The sequence below is a fragment of the Spinacia oleracea genome, chromosome 6, assembly GCF_020520425.1.
Source record: "Spinacia oleracea cultivar Varoflay chromosome 6, BTI_SOV_V1, whole genome shotgun sequence".
Taxonomy (NCBI): Eukaryota; Viridiplantae; Streptophyta; class Magnoliopsida; order Caryophyllales; family Amaranthaceae; genus Spinacia; species Spinacia oleracea.
In genome coordinates, this window is record NC_079492.1 from 91476657 (window position 1) to 91492882 (window position 16226).

The 16226-nt window shown below is 38.0% G+C and overlaps 2 protein-coding genes across 3 annotated transcripts; both read right to left on the reverse strand.

Annotated features, from left to right (window-relative positions):
• Window positions 1–5331: 5331 nt before the first annotated feature.
• LOC110777747 (endo-1,4-beta-xylanase 3) lies at window positions 5332–11540 on the reverse strand. Of its 2 annotated transcripts, none has more exons than XM_021982332.2 (10): window positions 11058–11540; window positions 10875–10940; window positions 9803–10155; window positions 9558–9708; window positions 8914–9278; window positions 8681–8834; window positions 8098–8447; window positions 7518–7695; window positions 6837–7373; window positions 5332–6666 (listed from the first exon to the last, which is right to left on the reverse strand). In XM_021982332.2, the coding sequence occupies exons 1-10, from the start codon at window positions 11121–11123 to the stop codon at window positions 5560–5562; spliced, it is 3327 nt and encodes a 1108-aa protein (XP_021838024.1). In that variant the 5' UTR covers window positions 11124–11540; the 3' UTR covers window positions 5332–5559. The 2 variants fall into 2 exon arrangements, with proteins under 2 accessions (XP_021838024.1, XP_021838025.1); XM_021982333.2 differs by having other exon boundaries at window positions 8914–9275; window positions 11058–11486.
• Window positions 11541–12150: 610 nt separating this feature from the next.
• LOC130462753 (uncharacterized) lies at window positions 12151–13745 on the reverse strand. Its single transcript, XM_056831643.1, has 2 exons — window positions 13588–13745; window positions 12151–13037 (listed from the first exon to the last, which is right to left on the reverse strand). Exon 2 carries the CDS (start codon window positions 12926–12928, stop codon window positions 12365–12367), a length of 564 nt encoding a protein of 187 aa, XP_056687621.1. The 5' UTR covers window positions 12929–13037; window positions 13588–13745; the 3' UTR covers window positions 12151–12364.
• Between the last annotated feature and the right edge of the window lie 2481 nt (window positions 13746–16226).

Below are 16226 nucleotides of genomic sequence, written 5' to 3' on the forward strand. Positions count from 1 at the left end.
AGTGACTTCTGGGGTGACATTCAACTTGACAAGATCATTGATTAGAGCAGTGCGATGCTCCACAGAGGAAGCCATGAGTTGCCAAATATTAACCTCAGCCATAGTGCGCTTCAATTTCTTGATCAAAGGATTCTCCTCAGTAGATAGAGGGATGTTGGTTGCCGGTGTCGTTCTGTTGACTGGCTCTTGAATTCGACCGGATCTAGTCATGACATGAACATTATTTTCTGCCTTAGGGTCCAAGTACCAGTCGGCGCTCACAATTTCTCGGCATTCATCGTCAGAGATGTTCTCAATAGGAGGGTCCTGATATGTATCTTCATCATCGCTGGCCCATATCCCACAAATGTCTTCTTGAGGTAATCCAGATTTCGAGTTTTCACTTGGCTGCACAGGGTGTGGCACAGGCCTTTGGCTATAAAAGATTTCCTCTACCTCGAAAGGACCCACGGCATGGAAGAGAGTTTCTTGATTGTCTTCGAGAGCCCTTATGCGAGCCTCGGCTTCTTCAACACGTTCATAGAGTTCTGCTACGGCCACTACTAGTGAAGTCATCTTGAATAGGATGCTGAGAGAATGAGTCTGAGCACTTATTTACCACATGATTTTGAACTTTAGAACTTGGACTTCCCGACACATGATATGGTATGCATGCAATGAATGAGACCTATACTTGACTCTAACTGCCACTCCGAAGATTCGGGATTTTGGATTTTGTATTTGTATTCGGCATTTGCAACCCGTTGGAAATATTTGAGAGGAGACTTCATTCTTTTGTGGAAGTTGACTCCTTGCACTAGAACTTTCAATATTGAAAAGGAAGATTTTGACTTATTGGAACTTGGACTATTTTAGGGGAATTTCAACCCAGTAAAAATTGGACTTGTATTGCTTCAAGGGATTTTCAACCCGTGGGAAATATTTTAGGATATTGTATTATTTCAAGGGAGTTTCAATCCGATTGAAAGGGAATTGATTTTGTATTGTTTCAAGGGAATTTCAACCCGTCTGTATTTCAGGGGAGTTTCAACCCATTGGATCTTGGAATATTTTAGGGGGATTTCAACCCATCGAATAGAATTTTGAACTTGTATTATTTCTGGGGAGTTTCAACTCGATATAGAATGTGGAAATCGAATTTGTACTATTTCAGAGGATTTTCAACCCATTGAAGTATTTTAGGGGAATTTCAACCCATTGAATCTTGGAATATTTTAAGGGGATTTCAACCCATTGGATCTTGGAATATTTTAGGGGGATTTCAACCCATTGAATCTTGGAATATTTAGGGGGATTTCAACCCATGATAGAATTTGGACTTGTATTATTTCAAGGGATTTTCAACCCATGATAGAATTTAAATTTGTACTATTTCAAGGAATTTTCAACCCATCGTAGAATTTGAATTTGTACTATTTCAAGGGATTTTCAACCCATCGTAGAATTTGAATTTGTACTATTTCAAGGGATTTTCAACCCATCGTAGAATTTGAATTTGTACTATTTCAAGGGATTTTCAACCCATTGGAAATATTTTCGAATTTTGTATTTGGGAGCGACGGAAGGCGAGGATTTGTAGCTTAAAGGTGAGCTTGAAGTTTGAATTTGATTCGAAGTTTGAACATTGAAATGGGAAAGAGGCACTTTTGTATAGAGCATGAGATGTTTGAATTTGAATACTCCGGCATCACGCCATCGTGAATTTGGAGTTGGATTTGAAATTAGGAAAGTCTGGCATCATGCTGCAATGGACTTGGAATTTGGAAGTGCTTGATCATGGAATTTTGAATTTGAAATTGAATGAGGAAAATTTGGCATTACGCCATCATGGATTTGGAATTGGAAAGTTTCGAATATGGGACTTGAGATTTGAAGGATTGAATATAGGAATTTTGAACTTGAGGTTTGAAATATGGAATGGAAAAGTCGGCATTATGACGGCACGGATTTGGAACTTGAAACTTGGAGTATAGGACTTGAAGTTTGAAAGATTGAACATAGGAATTTTGAACTTGAGGTTTGAAATATGGAATGGGAAAAAAAATCGGCATTACGACGACATAATTTGAACATTTGAGTTTGAGGTTTTGAGATTGAAATTGGTGATTTGAACTTGAGGTTTTGAAGGATGGAATTGAACCTTTGAATGCTGGAATTAGAATCGGATTTTTGAACTTGGAATTTGAATGCTTGAGCTAGGAACTCCAGCGTGACGCCGTTGGATTGAGTTTGAATTTGAAGTTTTGACTAGAAAATCCGGCATTATGACGCCGTTGGATTTGAATTTGAAATTTGAAACTCGGAATTTGGACTAGAAAATCCGGCATTATGACGCCGTTGGATTTGAATTTGAAATTTGAAACTCGGAATTTGGACTAGAAAATCCGGCATTATGACGCCGTTGGATTGAATTTGAATTTGAAACTCGAAATTTGGACTAGAAAATCCGGCATTATGACGCCGTTGGATTGAATTTGAATTTGGCATTTGTGCGTGAGGCGTGTTTGAGGGTTTTGAATCAAATGGAGTGGCACTCCTAAAAGACCTTAAATCTGCGATTTTGGATGCATGAAATTTGAATGATGCTCCTAGGGGTTTGGTTTCCTAGTTAGAGGCTAATTGGTTTTGGCAAGCTAGAACTCGAGGTTAGCCATTCACGCGTGCAAAGACGCCCACACAATGCACAAGTAGCACGTTGTCACACTAACATGAATATGAATGCGACATGCAAATTTCTCAACCTAAGGTCGGTCTAAGTTTTGTATGATGCAAGTGGTCAGCTTTGGGTGTCAAAAGGTACTCGACTAAGAGGCGGATCCGGCGACAACTTGCACATCCACCTAAGGGACGTGTGTGTCGGCAGACGACCTCCATACTTGACATCGGGAATGTCAAGCAAATGCCAAGTTTCGGTAGGCGCGGAAATGGTCACACACTTTGGTCGGGAACCGTATGGAGAGTCACCATTTCGTTGCCCCCGGGGCTAGCCCGAATGTAGAACACATCCGTTTGGGCAAGGTAGAAATTCGTTTTGCACAAATATGGTTTTCGAAAAATGCATGAAATGCCTAGAAATTGAAAATTGAAATCTCACTTGAATATTGTATTTGAAAAGCTCGTTTTTCGACATTCGTTCTCAAGGTTTGGGAGCGTCCTTCAAAATACAGAAATAGACTGACTCCCACTTGAAAACTCGCGTAACATGGGCAACAAGCCACTGTGAGACACTGTGCTGGATGCAAGCAGTGGCGTTTGCGCAGGGGCCTGCGCCTGGCACCAGTGCTGGCATCCAGAACTTAAGCAGATCAGTGGCTTGATGCTCAAAGTCTGCTCGTATTTTCGAAGTTGAAATCAGGAACTCTCCAGTGGAGTCGCCAGAATTATAGGCGGGTATTTTTCGTACGTTGCTTTCCCTTCCTACGGGGGAGGTTTTAGAACCTTTGTATTTTTGTACTTTGAAGGAGAGTCGCCACCAAACATTGTTTAGGGTCTCCTTTGGAAAGACCAAAAAGATGACTCTATTAGGATAAGGTTTTGAATCTTCGAAACGGATGGGTGAGATCCGGGCAAGGGAACGAGATGCTTATTCCGCGAGCTTTAGAAATAATTCAAGTGCGTGACACAACATTTTCGAAAATACCCTAGTTTAGACTACGTGGGTTTGAATTTAGGACAAATAGAATTTCTACTTTGTATTGTGGCCACATTGCTTTAAAGTTAATTTAAGGGAACCTAAGATCGGTTTGTCCAAGAAATTATCTTTGTTAAGCGTGGTGTAACCTTGTATTTTGTTGAATTTAGCATGTGAGGTGATGAAAGCGATAAGCAAGTAAAGCAACATCACATTTGAAAATAAGTGTGGAATTAGTAAAATACAAGACCCCCTAGAAATGGACTAGGAAGTAGAACCACATTGCCTAGAAGGACTAGGCAAGTAAAGTTGCATAATTGAAAGTGTGGAATTGAAATAGCGTAATTGAAAGGTGCGGAATTGAAAGGTGCGGAAATGAAAGGTGCATATTCTAATCCACGGTCTACAAATCTCAATTACACACAAAACTTGAAATGAAAGAGCTGTTAAAATATCAATGAGCAGCGATCGGATAAATAATCATTGCTTGATCATAGAATCAGACTCGGCAAATGCTGTTAAATGGTGCAATGACAAGACAAGTGGTCCTTGGAACCTCAACTTCATACTGAACCTCATCAGAAACGCCCCTCTCTATGGTCTGCACTCGCCAAACAAGGCCTCCGCAGGGAGGATGAATTTTTGGCATGGCTATAGTGAGTAGCGTTGCTGCCTGAGTTACATGTAAAAAAATGTGTGTCTTTTCTCATACAGTGGCAAAACTAAACAACCACTCTTGTAACCATTCGAATATCTACCTCAATAAAATAATCCCCAATTATCAAAAAAAAAAACACAGAAAACTAAACTAAACACACCAAAAAGTAGAAAATAGAATGAAGGTAAGGAAAAGAAGAAATCATACCTATGTACATACGAAGAGTGAACACCCCCCCCCCCCCCCCCACACCTAAATCAAATAATGTCCTCATTGGCTCAAACGGGTATGAAACCATCTCAACCTTGGTCTTAATCATCACCAATATCAGCATCGTCATCATGTCGGGCACCACTTGTCCCCGCTCTAGTACCTCCGCTCTACTACATGGGTAGTGGTAGTGGGCATATAAGTGTCATTGGTGCTGGGAACACCATAACCACCCGGCGGGTACTGGAACCATGAAGGGTGCATGCTGGATAGACTCACCAACAAAGCCCTGACTGGCGTAATAATAATAAATGGGGAACATAGCTCTCTAGTGATCACTCTCAAAGCGATCAATTAGATTGACTCTAGAACCGATCGAAACGAGAGGTGAGAGCCTCTTGGCGGAGCTCTAACTGTCGGAACCGAGCATAGATAGACTATGGATCTAGGGGACCAGGCTCGCCTGGGTTGCCCGCAGTTCGTGCTGCGTCACGGAAATAAGCCGATGTGGTATGGGCTACAGAGCATTTTTAGGGAGCTGCTCATCAGGGATATCATATAGGTAGCTTGCCTGGTCAGGAAGGAAAGTCGTGAGCGTACTAGGCATTGTGAAAAGCGAGGATATCAAATATCAATTTTTTTATAATTTTACTTAACCGCATTTAGAGATGTTAATGTCCAAATAAGCGTGTTGGAATACATGCATAAAGAAAGGTTGCATGTATTAGGGAAAGAGGGTAGTAGTTAGTAACAATTACTAATTCTTATGCACAGTAAGAAAATACATAGTACACACTGAGCTGAATTTTAAGGTTACAATTACCCAACTCCAAAACGCGAAGCAACATTGTTTTATTGATTCAAATACTTACAACACCGTGGTATAATTCTTACATTTTTTTGTGTGGGATACAGAAATGGTAGAAAGTAAAAACAACGAAAACGCAACTGTATTAACAAGAAATCAAATCACGTATGAGAGTAGAACCATTAGTTCTTCCTCTAGCCGTTGTTGAACACAATTTTGATATATTTTCCAGCAAGTGTTGAGATATCAACATCACAAATCGATAGATAAAATCAGCGGCGAATCACCCTTGTCAACCACAAATGTCTTGGAAACTTTCTTATCAAAACAAACAACATCTAGTTGGTATGTCCCATGGTAACCCCTAAAGCAAAACTGTCCTTGATCGTCAATATGACCATGAGCACGAGTTAGCCACTCACGCTTGAGCTTAAGGTACCTTTCACCTGCTGCATTGATATCACCTTCAGCATCAACAAGGTGTGAGTTTTCCCTGCTCATGAACAATTCCCAGAACCCCCATAACATAACTCCTTCGACTGCTGGATGAGCAAAGGCCTCCCGAAGCATGACTTCTAAATCATCTGCTCTAACATACTCATTAATTGAAGAGACATCAAGCTCGGTAAACCATAATGGAAGACCAAGAATGCCCAACTTATCAAGGGCAGAACAGACGATTGAGCCAACAGGACTATCAATATGTCCTTGAATTCCCACACCTCCTACTGGTGCACCTTGTTCTTGCAAATCTAGCACTTGTTCAATGTACTTCTCGGGGCATGATCTTGGATCATTCCCATCTTCAACATGATAGTCATTCACAAATAAAAGGGCAGATGGGTCTAGATTGTTTGCTGACTTAAACATGTTGGCTCGAGTGTCTTTACCTAAATGATCCTGGTAATATGATCCATGCAACATCTCATTATTCACATCATAATGCCTGAACTTCCCCTTGTATCGAGTAAGCAGGCCAGTCAGACGGTTTTCCACTGCTGTCATTAGGTCATTTTTACTGAGGGACTTTATCCATGGTTGAACTGTGTCCTCTACTTCCCAGAAGATGCAATGCCCTCGAGCTTCAATGTTGTTCTTTTCGCATAAATCCAACATGTCATCCGCATCCTTGTAATTTAAATTCCCTTTTTGTGCTTCAGTCCAATACCACTTGAGTTCATTTCCAAACACTGCCCAGTTGAAGTTTTCCAGGAAGAAGGCCACAAAGTCTTCATTATCTATGTTCGTCCTGCTCATGCAGGAACCAAACGGGAAGCTGTTCTTTGTTTGTCTAACTTTCACAAAGTTTCCAAATGTGTCGTCTCCTGTGAATTTTAAGACTACATCACGTTTACGTATCTGCAAAACAAAATAGATCATAATGAAACTCAAATTGTTTGGTATTGCAGCCATATTGGTTTTCTAGTTATGAAATATTACAAAGATTACAATCAACATATTACAGTATACTTCCCCAGTTTCTCTGCCTCTAGAAAAAAAAAAATTAATAAAAATCAATTGAAAGGTACCTTATCAGTCTGCCTTCTCAAATGTTTGAACCTAGCTTGTCGATCAACAGCGAAAATCTGAAGACTTCCAAGCATTAAGTCAACTCCTGAAACAGGGCCCTGAATATAAACCATGACTTTTGATGGTTGCTTCTCAATCCTAAAAGAACCACCAATTTCATGCCATCTGTCATCACTGATCTCAACTTCGCCCCCATTGACCCACTGACCATCCACACTCAGTGCAATGTTGACATTCTGTGGTCCAGAAGCGGTATGCCCAACCTTAACCCAAGCAGAAATCTGATATGTGAGAAAAAGCTCCAACTTGTCAGTTATCATCTGAGCAGGACCCATCCAGTTTTGTGTACGATTCGTCACAAGGATGTAACGACCAGTTAGTGGTTCGTGAGGTCCTAGAGAATCCACCGCCATTGGAGGAAGGATATGTGGTGAACCACTTCGTACACTTAGTGTGCAATTGCCTAGAGGAAACCAGCCATTGGTACCATCACTAAGTTCACTGTTGTGAATTATATTTACTCCAAACGAAGAATTCTGTTATAAAACAATAAACTTGTCATCAAAACTATAAGCATTCAAATAATTTACTTCAATCAAGTCGTTTAAAAATCCAGTACTCCAACTCACAACTTACAATGTAAAATATTCTAAGGTAATGTCGTAATGCGAAGCACTGACCTGAATAGCTGGCGGAGGAGATGAGGGAGTTCTGGGTGCATGTTTTATGACAAAACTGTTAAGAAGGATGTCTGTACCAGCAGGAGGTCCTTCCAAATATACGACAACACTTGATGGAGAACCATTAATAAGAAATTTTCCCTGGAGCTGAGCCCAATCTTTGTCTGTTGCCTGAGCACTATATGACCCAAGTTTGAGAAGCACTTTGGAAAAGAATATAAGAAAACATGGTAATTCAGTATATCAAGTCTAAGTGCTGTTTTCTTTATTATTGCATTAGACTTGAAGACCTTAGATATCTACAATCTAAGTTGCAAGCTAAGGATTTTGTAAAATTTACAAATCATGAAAATTGCAATATAATTTTACATCAAGATACCAGAATTCCAGTAACTCTTTTACAGATGTCAGTATTATGACTTGCTGCCATATTCTGTTTAATATTTACTACTGGTCCAAGATTGAGTATCTTTACGGTAAAATATAGCTTAAGAGGAATTAAAAAAGCTAACCGAGATTAACATATAAAAAAAAAGAAGGAAGAATCTAAAGAAAAAGCGTACAAGTAAAAGGAACTTACTTTGAGATGCCTATGTACTGCTCACGCTTATCTGGTGTCTGAACCCATAGCGTAGCTCGGACATTAGCACTAGTAACATTATTTCCGTAAATCCGAACAACAGCGGTAACCTCGTAAGCCAACTTTCTCTTAATTCTAGGTGTGATATCTTGTTGAATTCCATTCCAAGTTTGTGTTCGTTCTGTTGCTGCAGCGAAACACTTGCCAGACTGAGGTGTAATCTTTCCGTCTGCCATTGAGTCATGTAACACAGCTTTGCATCCCCTTCCGGACCAGTTATTGAGTCCATCTTCAAATGTGGGGTTTAATATTATATTCTCATCTCCATCATCACCACATCTGCTCACAGTCTGTCCAATTACCCAACCAAGCATATAAAAATATATTTAAATTCGAACCCCAAATTTTGTAATAAGAGGGTAATTCATGCCAATAAGTAAAGTTTTCAAGCAATACTAGCATCTTAAAATAACTAAATAGACATAATATTTCACATCAGTACAGGAGACATTATCATCATCCCTATGCACCTCTGTACCTAAGTCTGGGTATTTTTCCAGTAGGATTTGGGAATGAAAGTCACCTCAACGGGGCTAGAACAGGAAATTGTGACTGATTTTACAAGCAAGTCTGTGCCAGGATTAGGTCCTTCCAGATAGATCACAACACGATTTGGAACTGTTGTGAGAACAAATGTTCCTTCCAAGGTCTCCCACTTCTCATTGGATACAGAAATCCTATGCCAGACCAACATATACATCAGCATCTTCAAATACATTTAAAATTGAGTAAATTGGAAATAGAATGTCCAGTTACCTTTCGATGGAAAGATGCTTGGTGTCAGATCCTTTGTACTCTAATCTTAGTGTAGCTTGAATCTTTGAAGATTCATGAGTTCCTGACGCCCCAACTTGTGCAGAAATTTTATAAGTAGATCCTGGAGAAACAAGGCTCGTTATATTATGTTCAAATCCTTGCCAGCTCTGATTCCTATTTGTAACTCTTGCATAGCCACCACTCAATTTTGTTGACACTCCTTCAGTACTTCCTGACTCAGGTGACACTACAGATGCATCACAGGAATTGGGATGCCATAGATGCAGGCCTTGGGAAAAGTTGTGGTTCAGTATAATGTTTTCAGGAAGGTCAGTCCTTGTATCACCAATATTTCCTTTCATCTTCTGTCACCAAAATAAATCCCGTCAGAAGCAACTTAGCATTTCTCTAATCAAATATCATGATTGCATTATTACTCCTTATCATAAGATTAATAATTGCAATTTGAATCAACCATCTTATCTTGGACTATATCTCTTGTACTAATGTCCTGTCGGTTGAAAAGTCAGCTTATGATTAATTACTACTCTACTTTTCTAAGCAGCTATCTGAATGAATTCTATGAATCTTACCAAAAAGAAATGTTCCTTAAAAATTTTAACTGTCATAATATCATTACTTACTGTGGGGCTGGAACAAGAAATGACCACCGATTTGATGAGCAGGTCTACACCAGGAGGAGGCCCCTCTAGATAAAATACAACACGATCAGGCATTTTCGAGAGAGTGAAAGTTCCTTCCAAACATTCCCATTTCTCCGTTGACACTGGAATCCTGTCCCAGTCAACAATTAATAAATCAGTATTTTTCCAAGTGTGTAAGACAGTGTGAAATTCCAAACAGCGGGGGTGGCCAGGGATAAACTCACTTTCCAATGAACACATAACTAGTGTCAGATCCGTTATACACTAATTTCAACGTGGCTTGGATATTAGAAGTTTCATGGCTTCCCGACACTCCAACAGAAGCAGAAACTCTATACGTTTTACCAATAGAAACTCTACTTGTTATATCTTGCTCCAATCCTTGCCAGCACTCTTTCCTATTTGTGACTACAGCATAACCGGCTGATGTTCCATCAGTTTTTTCTGACTCGGGTGGCACTATCAATGCTTTACAACCATTGGGGTGCCATGAGTGCAGGCCTTGAGCAAAATCATGACTCAGTATAACAGTGTCAATAAGGTTACTGCTTGTACTGCCCATATTTCCCAACTCTTTCTGTAATCAAAATGCATAAAACCTCTATCAGACACAACTCAAATTTTCTGAAACCATCACAACATTGCCTCTATCATTACATACTATATTGTACCAGCAACTTTTTGGGCTATCAATCAACACAGACCAACTAAAGAATTGTCTAGATTGTGCCACTTTTTTCTCTCCTATAATTAACCTCTACTAGTATTGCTAGTAACACTGACACAACGAATAAATGGTCACTAATACGATACTAGAAAGTTACCAGTAAAAAGATTCAGTTGATCAGAGAGACTGCTTTCACACAGAAATGTATGAACGCAAGAAGATAAACAACCGACACTTGCATCAAATCATATACTTGACATTAGAGACGAAAACATAAAATTATAGTCTAGCAAAATTTGAAATCAATGAACAAAGTTACTGAAAATCAGCATGCTTATTGATTTTGTGATGGTAATTCAGTAACACAACATGAATGTTACAAATTACAATTTGTCAAGAGATTGCATTAAACCACACTATGGCGAAAAGCCCGAAAATAGTAATAATACTGAATTAGTGATAATAAAACAAGTAGAAAACATGATATTACAGTCTGAATCGTACAATTTGAATTCAACCCAACTCATTTCTAAATCCAGGCCAACAAAAAGTTATTCAATAAAAAATAAGTCAAAAAGAAATTAAATAAAAAGCAATTAAATTCGAATTGAACAAAACAAATGAATAACCTCATCAACACCATCAGTGCTGCAACTGTTGCTCCATTGTTGATTCTCCATCTTTTTCCCGAATTCCTATCAAAATACAAAATTACAAAAAAAAAAAAAATAGAGCGAAAAAAGGTACAAAATCAGAAAATAAGAATATTTAGGGAAAATGTGGAATAATTAAAGTGTTTGACGATATTCTACCAGGTGATGTTTGATTTTGAAGTTCTGGAATGGACGTGGGAGGCATAAACCTTTGAACTTGTTCATTTATAGGTGGGAAACTTCAAAGGTTTTATTTTTTTGTTTTTGGAGAAAAGAAAATTAGAATGTTAATTTCAAGTAAAGTCTAAGGAAAGCGCGGCACCAACTAATCTAGTCTTCCAATCAAAGTTCAAACCCTTCTGTTTCTATCTCTCTCCACTCTCCAGTCTCCCCTCTTTTGGGGTTTTTGAGGGGTTTTGTGTTTTTGATGTTTTGTGTCGGGAATTTTCTTAACGATAAATGACCCTAGATTAATTCTAACTGGTCCGAAGCCCGGGTAACGGAGTAGGGTTGTGGTACCTGGTACGTGACAACTGGGGTAAGTCTTTGTAACACCCGTACGCACGTGAACCGGGTTGGGGGTTCTAATTTTTTTGGGGTTGGGGGAGAGATTAGATACAATAATATTTGGTTAGATGAGTATGCTTGAATTGAAATGGAAGGGTTAGTTGTGCTTTTCCTACTTGATTCCTTTCTTGTGTAGTCTTCCATCTCAAGTTATAATTAACCCAATCTTTAATTTTGGTGTCTGGATTCTAAACTTGATTGTTAATGTTAGGTGAGCTGGGTTTTTCATTAAACATGAGCTACTTTTTAATAAGCTGTAATATTTTAATTGCATTGTGCATCTTAGGTTGCTTATATCCAAGGAAAATTTTAATGATCAGATTGTGTTTATGTTGAGTGACAGAACATATATGCATTGTCATCATAATCCGAACATTAACCTATTCCGTAGCAGAAGCTTTAGCAACAGATATGATGCTAATGGTATAGCTGATTCCGTAGTTGATCCAATTATAAGCATTCTACCGGATGTCAATAAGTTGTGAATCATTCAATTCATTACAAGTCAGATATTGTTAAATTAACCTCTTCCATCTGACGTAGCCACGACATGCAGGCAAACTCGACATTTTCTAGGGCGGCAGAGCTGAATCTATGCAGACCTCTGATTTGTCATAAATAGGAATAGGTTTGTCTGTTGTCACATCCAATTATGGTAATAACAAACTAATCACATACAAGGATGTTAATGAAATACAAGCAAAGGAGAAATATCAAGATAAAGGCAGAGTGGAAATACTTGGTACAAAGCCATGTGGATAACAGATAAACTGATGCTATAGTTGTTAATGCGGCTGGATACCACTAATTAACTAGCACAAATACTGAGCAATTTAAGAACTAAACAACTAGTATATACTTGTAGCTTGTAATCTATTTTTATTACTGATCTGTATCTTTTACTCTTCTATTTTTATTACTGATCTGTATATTTCCAGCTCGAAATCATCTTGTTTGCTGTCTTGATCAACAACAGATTCTGAATACTCAAAAGACTCATACTCGTCTCTTTTACTCACAAAAGGGAATTCCGACTGATACTTTGTATCCTCTGATGTTTGGATTGTATTCCTGAGATTCGGAATATCAGCTTCCTCGCCTATCTGATAATCCAACATTTTCATCTTCTCTTGTGCTCTTTCCTCATCTCCCTCATCCCTCTTCTTGTCATTGTTCCTTTCTTGCTCCTCATCACTACCACTTTGAAAACTGACAACTTGAGTTTCCACTCGGAAAAGGCTTTTTCTAGTCAATTTCGATTGCTTATTACTCATGTACTTTGGCTTATTCCCTGAAACATCTGTTGATATAAGACCGTTCTTTCTACTATTTAAATTCACAAGGAGGAGCTTAAGCTGATACAGCATCCAGATACCCAACACTATCAGCAAACATGTTTTAACTGCATGCTGTACCCTCAAGCCTTTGGCCTTTGGATTTCTAATTACTGACTTCTTAAACATCAGTAAGTTCAAAAGTTATCTTTCTCAGACTTTTTGTAACGACAAGCTCAGGTACGCGAAACCAATGTGCTAAAGACTGAAAGAGATCCACAAACAATGTAACCCAACCCTGTACAAAAGGAGGTATATATAATCAGCTAATTCATACTGGACATACAAATGAAATGCCAAATATAAACTTGTAAAGCTATTCCTAGGAAAACATCAATGTTATTTGATATATACTTCTATCAGTAAATAACTAAATACATTGAGATACATCAAGGTGTTGCCTCTAGATATGGTTGTTCCTTTGTCCAAAACCAAATCACTCTAGATCGGACCCGTGCCTGCCGTAAACTTAAAATTCACGACTTGGACCGGTTATTCCTGGATCGGAACCAGACCGGTTTAGACCGATTTTTGCCCTTTTTACATATATTTAAGAAAAAGTTATTCTAATACCGAAAATAGAAGGAAGAAAAAGAACATTAGTGTCACTGAAGTGCTTGTATGAAAGTGTAATACTTTGTATACAATACATTATTTATAATTATTTTTTATTAAAAATGTGGCAAATAACTCAAAAGTACTCCCTAATATACACAAAAATAAGCCCAAAATGATGTCATAATATGAAAGACAAAGAACAAGAGCGAAGGGTAAAATAGAAAACTGACCAAAGAAGAATCAAATGAGTTCCAGGAGACATCATAATAAGGAGGTTGAAGTACCACTGCAAACTTTGGAAACAATATGTCACAAACTCACAATATAATATCAGTTGGGATAAATTATAAAACGCGCGAGATACAGGAAAGAGGACATTGTAACGAATTCAGAGTGAAATATTCACGTGAGTTACCTGACTTTTACTAGTAGTTGGAGCGAGGCATGGAGTGTGTCGCAACTAGCAACTCTACGTCTCTACATATTGCATCCAATTATTCCGAATTTAGAGCGCGTTCTTTTGTACTCACCCCGTCTTTAAAGATGGGTGATCATAAAGATTGCAAATTGTGACAATATTTACTTGTCATAATCTTACGTGTTGAGTTTAATTGGTACATATAGGCACCACGTAAGTTATGCGTTATTGAAATTTTTTACTATCAAATATCAATGCAATATTTTTACTATGAAAATATATAAATAAGGTAGTTGATATAAAAAAAGAAACAAATTAGAATATAAAGATTTTCCTTCTTGTTTATTGAAATATATATAATAGATATATATAATAGATTATATAAGTTAAATATTTTAGTTTTCAATTTAAATCATGACACATAAGCATGTCATGTCTTTATTGACACGGCTTAAAGATCGCTTGTTGCGACCTTTATCATTTTTGTTTAAGGATTACTCCATATTCTTTTTTTTAAATGTCTCTATTTGTTTACTCATACCTTATTTAATAACTTTTTTTTTCTCTCTCTCTATCGTTCTCCTCGAGGACCCTCTTTGTCAACACATCATGCGTGCATTTTACACTCAAATTTTAATTAAGTGAAGTTTATTATATGAAACAATCTTTTAGTGACGGAAATCTAATATGTAATAGCAGTTGGTATACATAGGTGTTTTATTTTAACTTAACAATTTAATTGAATCCGTGCATCACACGGGTTAAAATCTAGTTTATAATAATTCAGTCCAAAAAAAATAGGACATATTTCAGAACCATACATCCCTTATTTATGGTATATAATTTCAGACAAAATTGTCAAAATAGTCCTTACTTTTGTCGCTTTTTTTTTTTTTTGTGTTAGCACCCGGTTCACCCTTAGGGCTGATCCGGATTCGGGGCGAGTTTTGGGTGGAAGGGTTCCAGTCCGCTCCCAATGGTTGTTGCGAGGGATGGAACACATGTTCTCCCTACCAAGTTCAGCCTCAAATACCACTTAACTAACAAACAATTGGTACTTTTGTCGCATTTATGAGCTACTAACTTATTGGATACGGTGATTTAAAATAAAGAACGACACCTTAACTCCGAGTTTGACTAGTAGAAAAAACATCAAAGGTGGCGCTTAAAACAGGGGTTTAGGTGGCGCTTTACAAGTGCATCACATGGTCTGGTCACATTTGGCCAATTCACAAATGTGGCGCACTAAAAAAGCGTCACCTTTGATTCACAAAGGTGGTGTTTATTACAAACACAACCACCTTTGTGAAGCTCAAAAGTGACACTTATTTAAAATAAGCGTCACCTCAGTCCTCACACATCTTCAATCGAAGCTTCTGCTTAAAAGTCAATTCCTCATTAGCATTTGCAAAGAATTTGTAATTTTATCTCTCTTCTTCTACATTTCTCTTCAAAAATCTCAAATTAGGGTTTCAAAATTGTTGCGCTTTAATACGATAAAATAATAATGTTGCAACAATAACATAATAAGAATATAATTAGAATAAATTTATCTCAATATCGTGATGAATGAGGTGACCAATTTAGAACGATTGGCGCGTCGTGGCCGAACCACTACTCTAAAAGACAATTTCGCGCTACCCCGGTGCAGTAGAACGCTTGCGGTTGTCCTCCAGGGTTAACACGACATCAAGACTTATGTGCACTCACAAGACTCGATTGGAGACCAGAATATTTGCCCATAACGGAAGAGAATTTGAGAGAGAATTGAGTTAACAGTTTTTTGTGAATGTGTTTTGAAGAACGGAAGTGGAAAATATATATTGAGAGTTTCTGGGAACTGTAACCGCCATAAAATGGCTAGAAAATAAATAATGGAAGTAGTGGGTGGTTACATGATTAGTGGGTGGAATAAGTGGGTAGTTACAATATTGAATGGGTTGATTAATTCTTCTAACCGTTAGAATTAATTAGAATCACTTCTGCCCAAAAAGAATAACCCGGCCCACAAAACCCATGCTACTCTCATGCTTTCTTAAACAAATCTTTCCCTCAAATCCCCAAATATAAACAATGAATGTAGTAGGTGCTTTTCCCATTTGGGCCTTTTCACATTCCCAACTTTCCCACTCATTTTCTTTTGCTCTTTCACTAGGACTTCCAACAATCCCCACAGGTCCGAAGATGAGAAGAAAAAAGAAAGAAATGAAGGAATTGAATTTCCGGGCAAAACAAACAATTGAATAAGTATCAATGTCTTGCGACTTGAATTATCACTTAGTGGCATTCAAGCTAGGATCTCTTTCCTACCAAGTGACTTTCGTTTTGAACTTAATAGGAGTTTAGAAACCCGTTACTCAAAGCACACAATTGAACATATACTATGTTCTGAATCTCCGCCAATAAAAGTGACGCATTATACTGGCCATACGTCCATAACCTGGATGCTCA